Genomic DNA, 18,149 nt, shown 5'->3' with positions numbered 1-18,149 from the left:
CCATCTTCCGTAGTCATGAAGGCGTATTTTAGTCATACTATCAGAATTTTCTTAGTTGGGAGTGCTCCAGACCCTCAATCATCTTCACAGCCCTTTGCTGGACTCATTCTGGTACGTCCACATCTTTCTCGTACTGGGGAGCCCAGCACTGGACCCAGTACTCCAGATGTGTCTCCCCAGTGCTGAGTAAAGGCGAATGATCACCTCCCTTGGCCTACTGGCAATGGTCTTTCTATTTGTTTGTATCTCTTCTCAACATTACTGCACATGCACTGCTGGTAGTCACTTGTGGTAATTCTGCAAGCTGCAATCAGGCGTTACATAGTACCTGGCCTAAAGACACAGTTTGAGGATTTTCCTAGTGTTCAGACGAACATATCCACTGGGAGGAGAGGAGGGGGAAGTAGCTGGTTTTTCCAAACTAATATTTAACTTCATTTTCCCTTGGGCCTTCTATGTCTCTAGTACCAAGTCTAGTAGATGACAAATGATGGTCAATGCTTATTTCATCTGGACAATCCTTGGATAAGCATTTAGCCTGTGGAACTCTAGGCACTGAATAAATTAATCAAGGTGAGAAACATGAAGGGGTCGAAGGCTAGGCAGATATTATGGAATGCTGATGCCAAAAATCTTCTCGTTAAAAGTCATTTTATGAATTACCAACCATTAAGAAGTATAGCTAGGCAAAAATACTACCACAGAAAACCATATTTGCATCATCAGATCAACTGAGGAGATATTTTAGAAGGATAAAAGACACTGCATAAAACAAAGCAGTCATCTAATTACTCACAGATCATAGGTAAAAAAAGTTTACAAGCTTTGACTTGGAAGGATAAGAAAGGGATAAAGAAACATATTTTTTTTTCCATTACACTCTGTATTAAGTGAGTAGCTACCAAGAAAAAATATTCTAGTAATGATGAAAAATAAATATGGTAAAAGATCTCCTAGGTACTTACTATCTGCTTTGAATTCTGCCATTAGATGCTCCGAAATCAGTTCTTCCACTGAAGATTCCAGCTTCCGCTCCCCATCAATAATCCAGGGAGTCTGAGGTAAATTCCTTGAATATTTGTTGTATCTTCCTGTAAAAAACAACTATGTTACCTGTAATAATTCTAAAGCAATGGACAAAAGCTCCAGTATTGCACAGCACAACACATTTAACTTTGATTGCAGCCTTGTGAAAATAAATTTACAGGCTTAAACTTGTTTTATGGCAAGAGCATTACAGCATTACAGCATTACAGCTGCTGCACCTGTGAGAGTTTCAGTATCCGAGACGGCCAGCTTAAAGGTAGACTTGGAGAGCCAGTTGCTGCAGTCATACCACGCAGGTATAACCGTAGAAACAAAACTGTATATGGCCTGACACAACTGGGAAAGAAAACCCAGAGGTTCAAATGCCTAGTCTGACTCAACTTAATTTTGAATGGAAAAACTATTTTTTTGAATCAGACCATGGTCTTTAACCAGCCTCCCATATACCAAACTAATGCTATACATATGCCTGTCCACCAACGTGCGTATGTCCCAAGTGAAGAAGTTCCCACACCCCCCTGCAACAAGTAGTCCGAGTTTCAATCCAGGTTCTGCCATTGTCTGAACGTTTAACAAAAGAAACCCAAGCTAAAATGCTTTGGCTCATTACAAGGAAAACCGGGCGAGCAAAATGTCTCAATGATAAACTAGTACAAATTTCAAGAACCTTGAAAAGCTGCCATGTAAAGAGATTGCCATCCTCTGACTGATTCCTGTCATAGTCTCGTGTTATGTCACACTAGCCTGCCGTCTCCCGTGACACAACTGCTATAAAGAAAGAACAAGTCTGACACGGATGACCAAGATGAGTTTTCTCCTTGACAGGTTTTATAAGAAGTGAAAATATGCACAAACCAAGGAACTCATTCATAAAGAAGAACGAGTAACCCCCCTGCACAAACAAGTTTCAATCTGAAACCCTGCATATAGAAAATAAAAAAGGAATTCAAAGTAGCTATGCATATTATACTGTGCCCCTGTCATCTCAATTCTTTTGGTTTTCAGTATCACCTTTTCCTATTTCTAACAATGTTTCCTTCTTGCATTTTGATCGGCAGAAAAACCCACACAAACAAATGGGGAAACTGACTAATACTGTTTCACTGGGGCAAATAATGAAAGTACTATGACTAATCATTCAGAAGTCAGCCTCACACTGCTACATTCTCTTTCCATAAAGTAGAAAAAGGAAATTTTTTTTTTTCTCTCTCTCAAGTCCCCATTCTCATATATTTAGCTTTTGATCTGAACAAGAGTGGGTTAAAAAAACCAGAAGGTGTTTCTCGGTTTGACAGCTTCTTCTGAACCTTTAAAAAAAGTGACAGTGGACACCAAAGATAAGGTCAAGAGGGCAATACCAACTCTGAAACCATGCTTACAAATTAAGATCCTGTCTCATTTAAACTGCTGTAATAACAAAATAACAGCACTGTACTCAATAAATTCTTCTATTCTGGATTTAATTATTCAGAAATTAAAGACAACATCCTGGCTGGGTTTTTTTTGGTTTTGTTTGGAACAAGCTATGAACTATAAATTGCAAAACCAGTATTAAATCAACATGCAGAAAGCTAACCCTCTGCCTCTTTCTCCATACAGATGAATTCTGATAAAACCATCCAGGAAAAGGCTAAAAGACACTGATTATCTTGGATTCATGAAAATGTACATCTAACTGTCTAATCAGTAATTAAAAATAAGAAGCAGGTATGTATAGAAGACCAACTAGCCTGCCATGAGAACATTCACTTTTGCATTTTTTCTTTTCATTTTATATTTTCTTTTAGTCGGGACTTGTACCATTCTTTTAAACTTAGTATGTTGGATTAAAATTGTAGGGTTTTTAAAAACAATCTGTTTGCATATATTTAAATAAGTGGTTGTTTGTACACAGGACTGGGGGAAGGGTAGATGCACGCAGGTGACAGAAAAGTTGAATCATCTCAACTCAGGGATACCAAGTGTCCTTGTATTACTTGTCTCACCCAATTATTTCAGAAGATATCTTGGTTCGGAGGGGGGAACTAGAAAGAGCTAAGCTTTCCAAAATTTAACCTTTGTTAATCACATTAAGATTGGCAGTTTTGGCTGGAATAACATGCAGATAAATCCAGATGGTGAAAACCTGTGAATTCAAATCAAAATCCAAGCAAGTGAACAGCACTGCTGGGAGTTTATTTAGTGGGGAGGTGCCTTTCCCAAACCGTGTGCTTATTATGAGGGGACATCTTACAACTGCAAGATTTGCAGGGATAAAGGTTTTTCCGAAGGAGAGAGCAAGCTTTGACAACAGGGCAAAATTCTTTGTTTCATAAACTGCTTCTGGATAAGTAGGGGCACAAAGAAAGTTGTTTTAAATCTTCACATCATCCTGTGCTGTCTCTAGAAGACAGAACTCTTCCATCTCTCAAAGCAAAAGAAAAACAATGGCAAGGAAAAGCAGGATCTTCCCAAATATCCCGAAGGGAGATGTGCGCGCACTGGGAGCAGCAGAAGTGGCATGCTCCCCTCCTGCAGCTCCTAACATGGGAACCCTACCTTGGCCCTGATACAGCTGTCTGCAGCTCCCACTCCTCTTCAACCATAGTCCACCACACACTGTCTCCAAGTTTAAATTCACAATGTAAGGGCAGGCAAATAGTTTTGATTTTAGCATGTTGGTCTGCAATTTCTACCTTTTGACAAACTCATCTCTTCAGCAAAGGCAAGTATAATTTCTTCCCCTTTCAAACAAAGTCCACTCTTAGGTAGAGCTAATTTGTTTCTTTGCTCTGTATACTTAATTACAGGAATCAACAAATAGCAAGAATCTTCTGGGTCTCGCAGCAGTATTATAAAGTTGTGTTTAAGACAACACAGAAGCAAATAAACGGATCACTTTACCAGCCACAAAAACTGCACCATTATTGCACTGAATTTCCAGAGCAACGCAGAGGTTCATTGGTGAACTTGGGGGACATGGAAAATGCCTGTATAAAAAAAGATTAAAAAAGATTAGTAATACCAGAACATGATGGAGCGTCACCATAGCAATGAAAGATGACGACTTCAGTTACACAAAACACAGCTACAGTATAAACTCGGTATTCACATTAAAAGCTGGAACACCAAGAAATGGATAAACATTAAGCAAATCAAGAACACCACATTGCAAATACTTTTGTCAATCTGTCATCGAACATTATTGAAGTATAACACTCCAAAGTGCGCTAGTAAGACGTACCGTACTATAGCTATAGCAATAAAGAAACTAAATACTGCATGAAAACTATTTTTAGGATGTGTTACTAAATCTTTGCTGGGAATCAAAGAAAAGACCTGCGAAGACTTAGTGCAATTAAGCACAGTGAACTACAGGGAAAGTGTCTATTGATGTCTTCCCACTGCTTGTGATTTTTACCATATTACAGCACTTGGTTTTTTCTTAAAACTCAACTCCTAATGTTTTGGAAATATGGGAAAAAGTCTTTCTTGTAAAGAGAAGTTTCCCTTACAAACTCTAAGGTTCAGAATACAGAAGGAAGTTCCATGATTTCTAAATCTCTTCTGTGGTTTTGGGGATGTACATAACGATTTGTGAATGTAAACGACTGGCAATAAATACTACAACAAACCGTTTTAACTTCTAACCCTTCTAAATCCCATGCCAGCCCAGAGAACTGCAGTGACGTACTGCTGAAAGCACGGAGCAGAACTGTAGCTCTCTGACCCACAATTTCTCCTCTGTGCAGCTTCTGAGATAATCAACCAATGAAGTACTTTTACTAATGGCAAAACCACCATCATTCGTGTCATGTCCAGTTTTCCATCCTTTGTGGCTTAGCTCAAGCATTTTAAGATTATTCCTTAAATAAAAGATCTGGAACGACATTTTATTACCAGAAGAATAGAAAACGCAACACATTTTAACCAGTAAACTAGCAGAATTTAAACAACCACTACTTAGCCACCTCATATTTTCCTCTCCATCCTAATTCTATACAAAAACACAATACTAAGAACTAGTTTCAGTATATACTTACTTGAGAAAATCCTCTTCTTTTATCTTCTCTAGAGCTTTTATAACTGCCATTCTAGTGAAAACAGACTGCACAGTGAAATAAAAAAATGAGTCAAGAAGTAAGAGAAGCTAAGAAATGATATGTCTAAATAAGAAAAAATCCCCTAAAACATATACACCATACGCTTCTCACAATATAGTTTTTTCACTTGTGTTTTGTGTTTTCTTATACCTAAAAGCAGCTCTGTATCAGCAAGAATTCACCATGATCTTAATCCTAACTTTAATAAGGCAAAAAAGAGCAACAGGTAATTTTGCCGAAATGTATTCAAGTAACTTAACTCACAACAAGGAAACAATACAACTAGTACAGCTGACAGATCGGAATGTAACAGTTATTTAGCTGTAGAATTAAGATGTGACCAAATGGCTTAAGTTTGCCCCTTTGTTTCCGGAAGACACATACAAACAGTAGTGTATGTTTCCTCACTCTGTTTTTACACAGAAAAAAATAACTAGCGCCACTGACCTTCAGCAGGTCTAAAGTTACTGTCACACTTCCAAATAAACCTACTCCAGCTCCTTAGAATATTCAATTGCCAAGTCTGACCTTTGGTTAGCTGAAAGAAATGCTAAGCATATCTTTGGAAACTATCTTATTTCAGATGATATACAAAAGTATGCAAAAGAAAAAAGAAAAAAAGCAGTGCTTGGGAGCTCAGGTCCAAATTCACAAAACAGATTAAAAACAGAATCCCAAATCCATGAACAGAAACCTAAACCAGCTTCCCCATTTTCAAGAGCTAAGTATACCTAAGCCCCAGCTTTTATCTCAGTGACAGTAGGCAGCTAGTTCTTCTGAAAATCATACTATTGAGTAGATATCTGTCTATAAAGTTCAAAAGTTCATTCATACTCAGAAGTAAGGGCTGTGAATGGCAGGGCTTGGCAGTTCCTGAACTGTGGAAGGCAAGCGACTTCAGTCGCTGCATCAATTCACAAGGGTGAACTGATAGTGAAAGTAGTAATAATAGTACAACAGTGGCAGGAGCCATGACTACCATCCTCTATGCCTAGCCAGGTGCTGCTGTTGATAACTCAAGTGAGGCTAAGGCAGGAAACGCAGAATTTAGGTTCCCAGAAGAGGAGAAACAAGTGTTGTAACAGGTGAGGTGCAATCCTGCTTTCGGAAGGCTGAGGACAGTAGAAGGTCTCTAAATGAACCTCCTAATCAACGCATGGTCACCTATGAGATCAAACCATATTGCCCAGGGTTTTATCCAGTCAGAGGACTGCAGGCTGAACAAGCTGAGGTTCCTCAGCCTCTCCTCCTAGGGCATGTGTTCCAGCCCCCTGACTGTCTTGGTGGCCGTCTGCTGAATTTCCAATTTAATGATGTCTTTTTTGCAAACTGGATCGGGGATTTGGGAAAAAACAGTCAAAAATACCGGGTCACTGTTTGGAACAATTTGCTCTAACACAGAGTTCTGGGTGCCTTCAGGAAAGCTGCTCTTTCTCTTTCTAAGCATAAACTAAAGATAATTTTATTAAATGCTAACAAAAAAAAATCCAGGACATGCAATAAATTTAAGCAGAAAGCAAACTGCTTCATCCCTTCCTCACAGAACAGATGAGCTGGAAAACCCTTAAACTAGCAGCAGGTTTAAATAAGTATCTACAGCAGATGACACAGAAATTTTCACTCAGAACCCAGTTTTTATACCACTTCTCTGATTAACACAGCCCTTGAAGCTAGCTTCAAGCACAGCTTCTTTGTAAGGTTGAACCTCTGATGGCTCTTCAGAGTCGGTATTTTGTCCTTTAGATTCCCCTACATCTTGTTGCCTGTGTGGTTTTAACAGCCAGGCCCTGCTGCTTTAACTCCTTATGGGGGATTTCCCCCCTTTTAAAGGAAAGCAATGCAGCAAGCAGTGAGTTATAACAATACAATCCTTCTAAAAAAAGACTTGCATTTATTGGTCAGGTGGAGTAGAGTAGGCAGAATTCCTGGGTCAGACTGCCTCAGCCAAATGTCGGTAGACTCTTCACCAGAAAGAATAAAAGGCCTTGCATAGGCTTCTGATAGAAGTTACTTGTTCTCCTTCTGATCACACCCACTGTCCTATTTATACCAGTTTCTCTCCAACTGTTTTTTTATTCTTACATGTCCTCTTTTCCATCAATGATTGTGTGTGTGCTCAGGGCCTGCAACAAGTGGCAAGGTCCCTTTTCTTTCCTGCCCTCCTCCAGAGGTAGACAGGATAAAACCATCCTGCCTGTATTGTGTCTTTCATTCAGATCAAGGGACATGAGAACTGCAGTATGATCATTCTCTTTCGGCTGCGGAGTCTCATCTTCACAATGTGACTTATCTGAACTGTTTCACCCACAGACAGCTCGAGGATCATCTTTTATGCTACTTTTAATGCATGACAATCAAATTCCAAGATCTTAAGATCTTACTTACAGAGAACATTCCTAAAATTATGGCCTTTAAACAGTCTGGGAAATGAATGACCTAAAGAAAAGCACTAAGCACTTAGTTTTCCTAAGCGGAGAAATGTTAAGTGAATAAAGGAGATAACTTTATTTTCAGACAACTGAAAACTGGAGAGATTTTTGATAAAGGAAAACCAGACATTAAACACTGACTGAATACCCAGATAAGTTCTTCGTTGTAGCTACTGCTGTGAAATTCTAAACGTCAGAAAAGAAATACAACAATGACGAGATCCCACCTGTTTGTTCTTTGCTGGTTTGAAACAGTCTGGACAGGCTGTGGCTCTAAATACAGAAATGAAAATTAGCTCCTACTCTTACAGGAAAAAAAATAAACAGACAGACTTATAAGCATAGCATGTACATGGTCTTTGTACCAACACGTCCAGTATCTCACTTCCACAGCTTATCACAGAGCAGATTTAAAATTAACTTTATCCTTAACCACAAATGGCAGAAGGTGTGCATTGCTTGATCTAGAGAGAAATCACGGACAAAGCTGTGTGAGCCTCTTTTGCTCTGATGAACACAAACGCATCTCAGCTTTGAGATGGGATGGAAAAGCACACAAGTAGTTTAGCTTTCAGTCCCTTCCAATCCTTCTCAATAAAGGTAATGATTAATGTTTAAATTCTGTGCAAGATTTGCTGACATCTTGAAATCTATACTTGCTGTTCTTAGACAATGCACATTGCAAACTAGAGATTCAAATCGCTGCTTCTGGATAGGAAAATTCAATTTACTATAGAAAAAGTAACCCCAGGTGTTCGATACCATTTGTGCTTTGCCTCTTCAAAAGGAAACTACTGGTTGTTTCACGAAAGTGAAAGACAAGTCAGTGAAACACTTTTTCTGAGTACTGTAGAGGAAGTTGCTGTTCCTATTAGTGGATTTCTATGTATGCAGTTAGAGATGACTTCTAGCCTACAACACAATTTATCATTTCATGCCGGTGCTTTTCAACACCTCTATAACTAATTTAGACTATAAGGAAGCAGGTCTGACCTCTTGCTCTTTCTATACAAGCAACTTGCCTGGCCAGTTTGTGACACAAAGCATCACAACTTCCCCCTTCCAGAATTTAAATATCACCTTACTTTTAAACATAAATCTCCAAATATAAAGTAACAAAAGCCAATTCAATCTTCCGTGTCAAACCAAGGGTCATTTTAGCATACCTACCTACACATAATTGTGTAAGAACAGCTTGAAAGATGAGAAATTGCAGATGCTATAGTTTGAAATCCCACCCAAAAGCATACCTGGAGGACTTCTCCAGGTTGAGACAAGGTGCTGCTTTGCTTCCACAAAAAACATGACTGTCATTACTAAAGCTATAACAATTGTCGAATTTACCGTACTTACATCAAAACCAAACCATTGCCCCAGAATATGCCCAGAGCCAGCCATTCACGCAAGCAGAATACCTTGACGCCTGAGAAACTACTATGTAATTAAATTAGCTAATATGCTGTCACTTCAGAAAAACGTCTAAAACCTCAATTGCTGTTTAAGTATGCTACAAAGAGAAGGCAAATAAAGGGATATTGTCAAGTCACATAGAATAAACCTGAGTAGTTGGAATGTGGAATGGAACTTCTTTACAGCTTTCACCTCTACAGCTATTCCGCTTGGAGCGCTAACGTTGGCATCGTAACATGCTTGGCATCAACATTTTCAAAAGGTCACAAAAAGGATGGAAGGATGAGCTGAAAATAAGAGCTGGCAGGTTTCAGAGGAAGGAAGAGCAAGACAGGAAACAAGAACCGATCAAATAAAATCAAATAAATACGAACAAAAGGGTGTAGGATCCAGAAACTTCTGAGTTTTTACAGGATTGCAGGTACCGTTATTTAGAACTGTAGTTTGGCCCTACTACTTTCTCCCCCTTTTGCCCAGTCTTGAAGAAGCTGGACAGGAAAGAAGTTCAGCAAATGCTGGTAAACAGTTCTGCCTAATATCAGGTATGTCACCAAGCATGCATTCCCCCACCTCCCACTCCAAAACATATGAAGGATGCAGTTGTTGAAAACCAAGAAGGTGGCAGATTGAGCATTCAAACAAAGATCACAAATTACCAGAAGGGTAAAATCAGGGAAATATATAAAGGCTGCAAAGGAAATCTCTAGCCTTAAGAGATGAAGTCACTATGCAACAGGGAAGTCAGAAATTCTATGCCGAGCCTCTTTCTATGCTGAGATTTAACTTGCAGTAGGAGCACAAGTGATGAAACTGAGTGAAACTTTAAGTTTTCCAGGAAGCATCAGCAAACAGGAAGAGTGAACCTAATTATCCAAAATATACTACTGCTAGATTTTAAGAAATCAGATTAAATGGTAGCTCAATTCACAGAAATATTTTGCTTCTTTGTGTATAGTAGATGCTCTACTGGGCCAGGCCAAAAACTATGTGTAGTGGCCAGGGAACTGCTGTTTGTTTTAATCGACCAGCTCAGTTGGATTAACTCACTTCAAAGCCTTCCCTCCCATCCATGTCTCCTATAAGAGCAGGAAAACCTAGGCATGACCTCAGAAGATTCCCCCACCTGCAACTACGTGGTTTGAATTTATTTTTTAAAATGACATGGCTATATTGAAGAGGGCAATGACTTTGAAAAGGGCTGAAATTGAACACCTTAGCTGAATGTTCTCCTTCCAGATCAAATCAAAATTCTGGAAAATTTTGTTTATTGGCTTTAAACCATAGAATTAACCAGACAGAGATGGCGTAACTTTAAGCTCTGCAGCTCTATCTGAATATAAGGAAGTTTAGATGCAGGCCCCATTCTAGTTTATAAACACTGCATATTTTCATCTGTAGCAAATCCAAACCAACAATGTTGCACAATATTTAGATAAAGATCTTTTGTTATTTATATAAAAACTTACAGGAAATGGCACTCCTCATCTGTTTCTGGGTGAGCAAAGACCACGCTAACTTCAAACAAACTCTAAATTTAAAAAAAAAAAAGGAAAGTAATACTTTGTTAAACAAACAGGAATGATATTCTCAAGCAACCTTATTGTAATATTAGGAAAAGAGTAAAGAGGTAGACAAAAGAGAAAGTAATCCGTTTATTCTACAAACCACCTAAAGACATTAAAACGTGTGCTATAATAGCATTTGCATTTCTGAAGTAACCAAAGATGATCTGAGAGCACTTCAAAAACATGAGTGACCTACGCATCATAGATACCGGCCCCATTTTGCACAGGGGGAACTGAGTCAGAGACAGTGTATGCTCAAAGCCTATTACGGTCACTAAACTTCACAAACCTTCTGGGACAGCAATGCATAGCGTGGAATAAAGATAAAAACCCTGTAGTAGTCACCACTGTAAAATTTTGTCAGGGGCTTCATTTGCAATGACTGCATGGCCTTGGGGCAAAGAAAGGCAACGTGTCCTAGTGGATTGACAGCTAGACCAGAAACTCTAGTGTAATCTCAATTCTACCCCCAATTCCCTCTTTGGCCTTGGGCAAACAACACTCATTACTTCTGTTATTCAGACACCAGAATACCTCAAGAGGGCTATTGAAAAGATTGGCTAATATTCAAGTGCCTTGTAGATAAAGAGCACTAGACAAGTAACTTCTATGGTACAATGATGTCTGGAGTGGCTTAGTGCCTAAGTGTTGAGGAGCTTTTGCTAAGAAGTTTGTTTCTTCTTGGATCATCTTCAGGGTAACTGAGCGTTTCCTTCTTCCTTAAGACAAAAGGGATGTTTTCAGTTAGCACCCCTGGGAAAAGACAATCTGTAATTATTATGGAAGCTGATAAACCAACGTATAGGCTAAGTGAGTCTAGTCCTGTGGTCAGTCCTATGGCTGATGACAAGTAAAAACTGCAGACTGCCTTGTCCTCAGCAGGAATTTTAGCCATGTTTGCAGAAATTTTACATTGAAGATGATGGTGTTTCTGAATTTGACTGGCAACATCTGAATGTCATGTTCAGTCAATGCACTTCAGAAACATTTTAAGAATGTTAGTCAGAATCTGAAAGTTGAAAACAGGGTTTGAAGAAACATTTCTATTGCCTACTTACAGGTATTGCAGGTTCCAACATGCCTCCCTAGCATTCATTAAAGTGAACAAGGACCAATCTTTCCTCTTTTAGTATGTTTCAGATATATATTTTATCCACACAATGCAACATGCTAACAACCTGAACAACTTATCTCACAGAGCAGTAACAGTGTTGGCACTAATAGGAGAGCAAAGCAGGAATGTGTGATCGTTCCTTAGCCTCTGGAAAACAGAGATCCTGGAAAAAGAGAAAACTGAAAAAGTCTCATTGATGAAAGGAGGGTGGCAGCCCAAGAGCAAGAGATTTAGCAAAAGACTATGACGATTTCAGAAGATGCAATCATCTATGTGTACAAAAATGAAGATTGGACCCCTTAGTATTGAGACTTGGAGATCTCTGGTTAAAAGAACTTCCCCCCTGCTTCCTCCTACAGCGAATACAAGAACAGTGCAACTTGTTTATCTGTTAATGAGGGGAAAAAAGTATATATTTTTATTTTTTTTCCCTCACACATATGAGTATATAAATATCTATATATATACACACACAAACACATATAAAAGAAAAAAAAAAAAAACAGACAGAGAAAAAAAAGTGTTTTCTTATTTATACAACACCTTTCCATCAGCAGGAACACCCAACTCTTCTGACAATTGGGGATGAATAATCCACTTATAAGCTTCTTTCAGCTGAACAATGTCATCTTTTGCCAAGGAAAGGCCCAGTTTTCTGAATCACATACACAAAGAAATAATAACTTGCAGAGGAGTCTGTCAAAGACAGATACATGACATATAGTATTTCAAGACAAACTTAAGTAACTAGACCCAGGGAAACAAGCAATGCACAAATAAAAAAGGACAGAAGTACTAAGCATACAGACCGTGGCATGAAAGAATGAAAGGTTGTTCCAAGACTTCCTATAATGGTGCTGAATCTTTCTATTGAATTAACAAAGTGTTGAGGAAACATTAAGGCCAGACCAGGATTCCAGGTAAGAAGCTTTCCGACAAACACATAAGAGTTTGGCAGGGAGTAGCTAAAGGTCTAGCTACTTGAGCTACTGTGAGCTCAAGCCAATTTAGGACTACATTGCCTCCTCTCTGCCTCTGGCCATGCGTTCCTGCCAGCACTTGCATGCTGACACTGCCCAGCATGGTAAGTAATACCAGTCCATTGATCCCATTTAAAGCAAACCCTAATCCACCAAAAAAAGTTTTGTTTTTCAGCCAGATCAGTGAGATGATCAGCCTCCTGGGTGGCCACATAAGCGCTATGTTAACACAAGAAAGACAGAAGGTACATGCAGATGGAGGCAAGAGCCTTCTGATAGTAAATCAACATCTAGTTCAGCTTAAGTAAACTGAGTATCTGGATCCTGCAGGGCAGCACATGTGCTACTTGCTAAGGAGTCTCCTGTTCAGCTTCCAGCCTAAATAATATCTTGTTTTGCCCTGTTTCTCTTTGCCATTGAATTTTTCACTAACATTTAAAAATAGATTCTTTTTTTTTCTGTGTAAAAGAACACGCACTGAGGAAACTCATGCCATAGCTTCATCGTAGATCAAAAGTTGCAGAGTCTAGCTGGAGAAGAGCTGAGAAAGAGATGTGCAAAAATCCTTTGTTTAAAAAAAATAAAAAACAATCATTAGACTTATTTTTATTGTTAAAAGGGTGATCTAGTCCTTCATTAAAGGAGGGCATGAACTCCAGTGGGCACAAATTCCTAAAAGGGAAATCCGAGGTGACAACCTCAGTTGACCTTGCTGGGACAGGCTCAGCTACCTCTGTAGGTACGAGACCAGGCCTCGACTCCTGTGTCTTTGCCTGTGGTGAGACAAGTTAAAAGGAGCAGATGCCTGTAAGGATACCAGCATATGATTTCAAACCACTCGTTTGGGAACTTACAGAGCAAAGCGCATGTCCTCCTGTACAAATGGCACCAATGGTAGGCTGTGTAGGCAATATTTGCCCTACAGGGCCTCATCCTCTCTCAAGCAATTTAATGAACAATTGCTTTTAAATTAGTCTCAAAGTAAAAAGCGATTCACCACCTTTTAGTCTAGCTTTTTATTAATAGCTTGAAAGGGTACTTCCAGCCAAGATGGCTTCCCCCAAAGGCTAGTTCCGTATCCTCAACTAACTTTGAAACAAGTGGATTTCTTTTCTCTTGCCCACAAAGACAATTTATGTGTTCAAAACAGCTCTAATACAGTCTCATTTGGCCAGGAATGGGAGTGTCTTGGAGTAGGCAAAGAATCACGCATTTAAATTGATTTCAAAACACTGAGGTATAAAAAGGAAGAGTCAAAACTAACTTGCACCCACTGCACTAACGTCTTTCTCGCTACATGACTGACTTTTCACCATTATCTGACTAACAATTTTCAGTCACTATTAATGCGAGCTAAATCTGATACAGTGGCAAAACGAAGAGGTCTGTGTTTCATTATGTCTTCCATGTACATGAAGATTCTGGGTCACAGATGGCATCATGGCACCTCTCAGGACCATTAAGTTAACTCAAAGCCGTACAGTTGGACAGACAGCCTGCACTCCAAGCTGAAATGCCATGTCCTAGCTATAATCACACTATGAGGCAAAAGAGATAAGAAACCTCAATTAAGGTCAAACCAGGTAAAAAAAAAAAACACACCACAAAAACAGCTGCCATCTCATCCTTCGTAAGCATCAAGTAAACTGGACAACTGGACAAGACTATAAAATGAACTTCTTGCCTCTTTGTATAGACAAATGGTGTCTATATAAAAGAGTTCTTGTCAGACAGACAGCAAAAACTAGGGGCAATAAAAAATAAAAAACCCCACAAATAAAATGACAGCACATCTCAATTCTGAATTTCCTTATGATTAGTTTTGAATGTACAAACTAAGTTAAAATCTCAGCCAAGGACATAGGAAGTGAGTCTACCTATTCCACAACTGTTAGCAGAAGTACCTTTATATGAAAGCAACTGTCTTGATCCTGAAAATACAGCATTAATTGCTTGGTTAAAATTTTCTCATAACATACATGTCTCAGCAGGTCCACTGCATTAAGTGGTTTCTCATTTCTACTCTGCTGGAAAAAAGTTATAGTAAGAGTATCTCTCCTTTCTCTAAATCTGGAGAACTCTCTAATACAAGTGGTATGAGGGTTGCCAAAAGAAATTACTCACCCCGTTTCCTGTTTTATCAGCAGCCAAGCAGCACGCTATAGGTCACCAGTCACGCCCAGGAAGAAGAGGGAAATAAAAAAAAAAACAAAACACCAAATGAAATTAAGGCTCAAAACTCCCAACAATTTGAGAGACTGTTAGCAGAAGGAAAAATGTTTTAAAAACTCAGGACAAAAAGGAAGTCTTAGGATTTTAATTTAGCTTTTGCTTTAGAAGTGGAAAGATAGAATTGGTGTTTGTTTTTATTTGTAAGACACCACTTTGCAATTCACCTTAAATCCTAGCTGGCTTTAAAAAAAAAGATCAGTCTGCGTTAAACACATTTTGGACATTTTGGACTTGCTATTAACAATATAACCAGAAAAAGACTCTGACAGGCTAAGTCAAGTGCAAGTAGCAGTTATCTACCATACTGAGAAACAAAAAAAACCAGAAAAAGTGTCTAAATGGATGGTATATGAAAACTGATTTGACATATAAATAAAAAAAAAATCAAATTCAGTTATTATCCATTATAAAAAACATGAAATAAAAGACATACTTGGTCTTAGGGTAATCACGAACCCTTTCGCTGAGGATTGCCCCCTTATTTAAAGCACACCACTTAGTTTAGGAGACATAGGCTGAATATGAGAAAGCTGAGGAACAGAAGGAATAATTCTAGAAATCAGAGGGAGCTTTTAGTACAAACGCTTGAGTTTGCTAACAATTATTTATCACACGGCATACGTAGGAATGGCTGGAAAACGTGATCTGAGAATCATGGGCAGATTCAACCTTGAATTCTCCTTTTTCATTTCCCAATTGCCCCTCTGTTGCTTTGTGCAGATTATCTGAGAATACCACCTTCTGCAGCTCCTGAAACACTTCTTTGCTGTTCTTCCATGAAGTAGTATTTGCTTTACATACGTGACCATAGGATAACTCGGGGACCTCAGGAGGTCTCTATCCAACCTTGTGCTTACAACAGGATTGGCTATGAAATCAGACAAGATCGCTCAGGGCTCTACCCAATGACTTCTTGAAAACCTCCAGTAATGGAGACTGCACCACCTCTCTGGACAGCCTGCTCTAATGCTTGATTGTCCTCAATCCGTGCATTGTAAATACTTCCTCAAACTCTACACCTCTCCTCTAGCAGCCTTATATATGTGAAGAAACATAATGTACCAGGCCCCTTAAATGCGACACTGCCCAGGAAAGAAGACCATGAACCATCACTTAAGTGTCCCAGCCAACAAACGGAACTCAGCAGTATAAGAATTAACAGTGGTTATAACAAAGGTTAAAAGCAGAATTAAAACTAGCAGTGGTATGAAAGGACAATAGAAAAATACAAAAGTAAGCACAAAGGAGCGACAGCCATCAAATCAGTGCAACACTAAGAGACTTGAACAAAATCAAAAACAATCAAGAAATTGAAGACTTCCAAACAACATTGCTTATGCCAAAAGCTTCCAAAAGCATATCTTTCCCAAACTCTGCTCTGAGGATCCAAACATTTGAGAGGTGCATCTCTTTGCAGTCTTACTCGCTTCTCTTTGTACTGACATATTGATTCTACAAAATGATCTATTACTTCAGTGTAGTAATTCTTCGGTGCTTTAGGCTTTAAATTTTGCCTCTGTGTGGGCCAAGAGTGACTGCCATTCTCTACACCACAATGAAACCATACCTTAACAAACTGCAGTGCATTACAGTTAACCAGAATTTTAACTTTGACCTCAAATGGCCTTTCTATTAAGTCTTTAATTAAGTGGGGGAAAAAAAAAGTGATGTTGGACACAGGTATTCAGAAGACCTGTACAATGTTTCCATTTCAACAGAATGCCTATCAGTGCAAAAGCAATTAATAAGAAGAGAAAAACTCCCCTCAAAATTTCCTACAACTAAGCAACAACAACAGTAACATTCTCAGTTCTTCCTCTACTGACAACAACAAAATACATTGAGACTGGCAGGATGCCACTTAACTAACAGAACCCGTCCTATCAATACACAGTCTGGACACCTAGTCTCACCATACTCAATGAAGACGAATTCTAAAAACCAAGTTGTTTGGCTTGAAACAACTACAATGAAAAAAATGAAAATTAGTAGTTTTCAATTTGTGGACTGCAGACTACTAGCAAAGCATCAGAGAAAGGTGACTCCATACACGTGTCATACAACCATATATACTTAGGCAATGTCCAAAAGAGTTGGTATCTCAAAAGCAGTGAACATTACTGATTTAAATTCTTCAGAATTTTAAACTCCTTCCTTGTCTTTCATTCTTCATATACCGTGCTTTGAGAACAACCTCCCCCAAACCCTGTCGAAAGAATTACTGTCTATTGTCAAGGAAATAATTCTAATGAAGAGGTTTGAAAACATGTCTCAAACTTAAAGGAGGAGAGCCAGGATCACATCATCTTTTCACTGATATCAGAAGGAACCACATCATAGATCTCTTTTACATGCTTATAGAGGAACTCAGTCAAAAAAATGTCTATTATCTTTCCTTTGGTACATCTAAAAGAATGAGGGAATCCTAAAAACAGTGCTAGAAATATTAAGGGGAAAGAGGGATGGCAGGGAGAGAGAACACAAACTTCGTTAGATACACGATACACAAAACAGCACACTACTGAACAAAATAAATATAGTTGTATTGATGGAATACTGTTTACTCAAATTCACTGTGATTCATTACCCTGCATATGTAGACAGTATGAGTAAGACTGCTTCACAAAACACCATGAAGTATATTGTAATCTTGTTTGCATAATAACCCAGATAAAATCATAAATAAAAATAGTTTCCAATTGAAATTCCTCGAACATGAATCTGAACTAGAGAATATGACAACCATAGAACCAGGTCTAGAAATCTGCATTTGACAAATGCCAATTTAAAAAAATCTCATGTGCCTTGATTTAAAGCACATGTAGGTTTGGTACTCAGCTGGGTGGTTAACCTCACTCCTTTCCCCTGTTTTACGGGGGTACAATTACAAAATAGAGAAAACTTCCACATGTAAGTAACTATGCTGAAATTTGGCCTGTGGTCTCATTTTATCTCCTCTCTCTGACTTCAAAATTGAAAGAGAATTCAAGAAATTACTTTTCCCCTTCAATTAAGAGGAAACAATAGATTAGGGTACTGTGAGCACAGAAGCCAAAAGATCCCAAATTCCAAATCACATTCAACCACCAAGCCAGTCAAACCCCTCTACTCGTACGCCTTCATTCCCCTGCTCTACTCTCTCCCAGCTGTATGTGAAGCAGGGGATCAGATCCCTCTACTTCATAATTACTTTATGTTTGTGAAGTGGTTTGAAAATGAAAAATGCTCATTACAGAGCTCAAGCCTGCAGGGCAATGCTTAACAGCAAATATATTTCTGAAATACACTAG

The 18,149-nt window shown here is 38.7% G+C and overlaps 1 protein-coding gene across 1 annotated transcript in view; it reads right to left on the bottom strand.

Annotated features, from left to right (window-relative positions):
- Positions 1 to 18,149, bottom strand: part of PUS10 (pseudouridine synthase 10) — a 31,543-nt gene that overhangs the window by 6,574 nt on the left and 6,820 nt on the right. The window contains exons 4-10 of the mRNA XM_059828469.1: positions 14,752 to 14,786; positions 12,191 to 12,302; positions 10,435 to 10,496; positions 7,786 to 7,831; positions 5,070 to 5,134; positions 3,931 to 4,016; positions 966 to 1,091 (exon numbers count right to left, since the gene is read on the bottom strand). Coding sequence (XP_059684452.1) covers positions 966 to 1,091; positions 3,931 to 4,016; positions 5,070 to 5,134; positions 7,786 to 7,831; positions 10,435 to 10,496; positions 12,191 to 12,302; positions 14,752 to 14,786 — 532 coding nt within the window. The remainder of the gene's footprint in view (positions 1 to 965; positions 1,092 to 3,930; positions 4,017 to 5,069; positions 5,135 to 7,785; positions 7,832 to 10,434; positions 10,497 to 12,190; positions 12,303 to 14,751; positions 14,787 to 18,149) is intronic.

The sequence above is a fragment of the Gavia stellata genome, chromosome 23 (assembly GCF_030936135.1).
Source record: "Gavia stellata isolate bGavSte3 chromosome 23, bGavSte3.hap2, whole genome shotgun sequence".
NCBI classification, from domain to species: domain Eukaryota; kingdom Metazoa; phylum Chordata; class Aves; order Gaviiformes; family Gaviidae; genus Gavia; species Gavia stellata.
The sequence above is the reverse complement of the archived record's forward strand: the minus strand, read 5'-3'. Positions and strand labels throughout refer to the sequence as shown.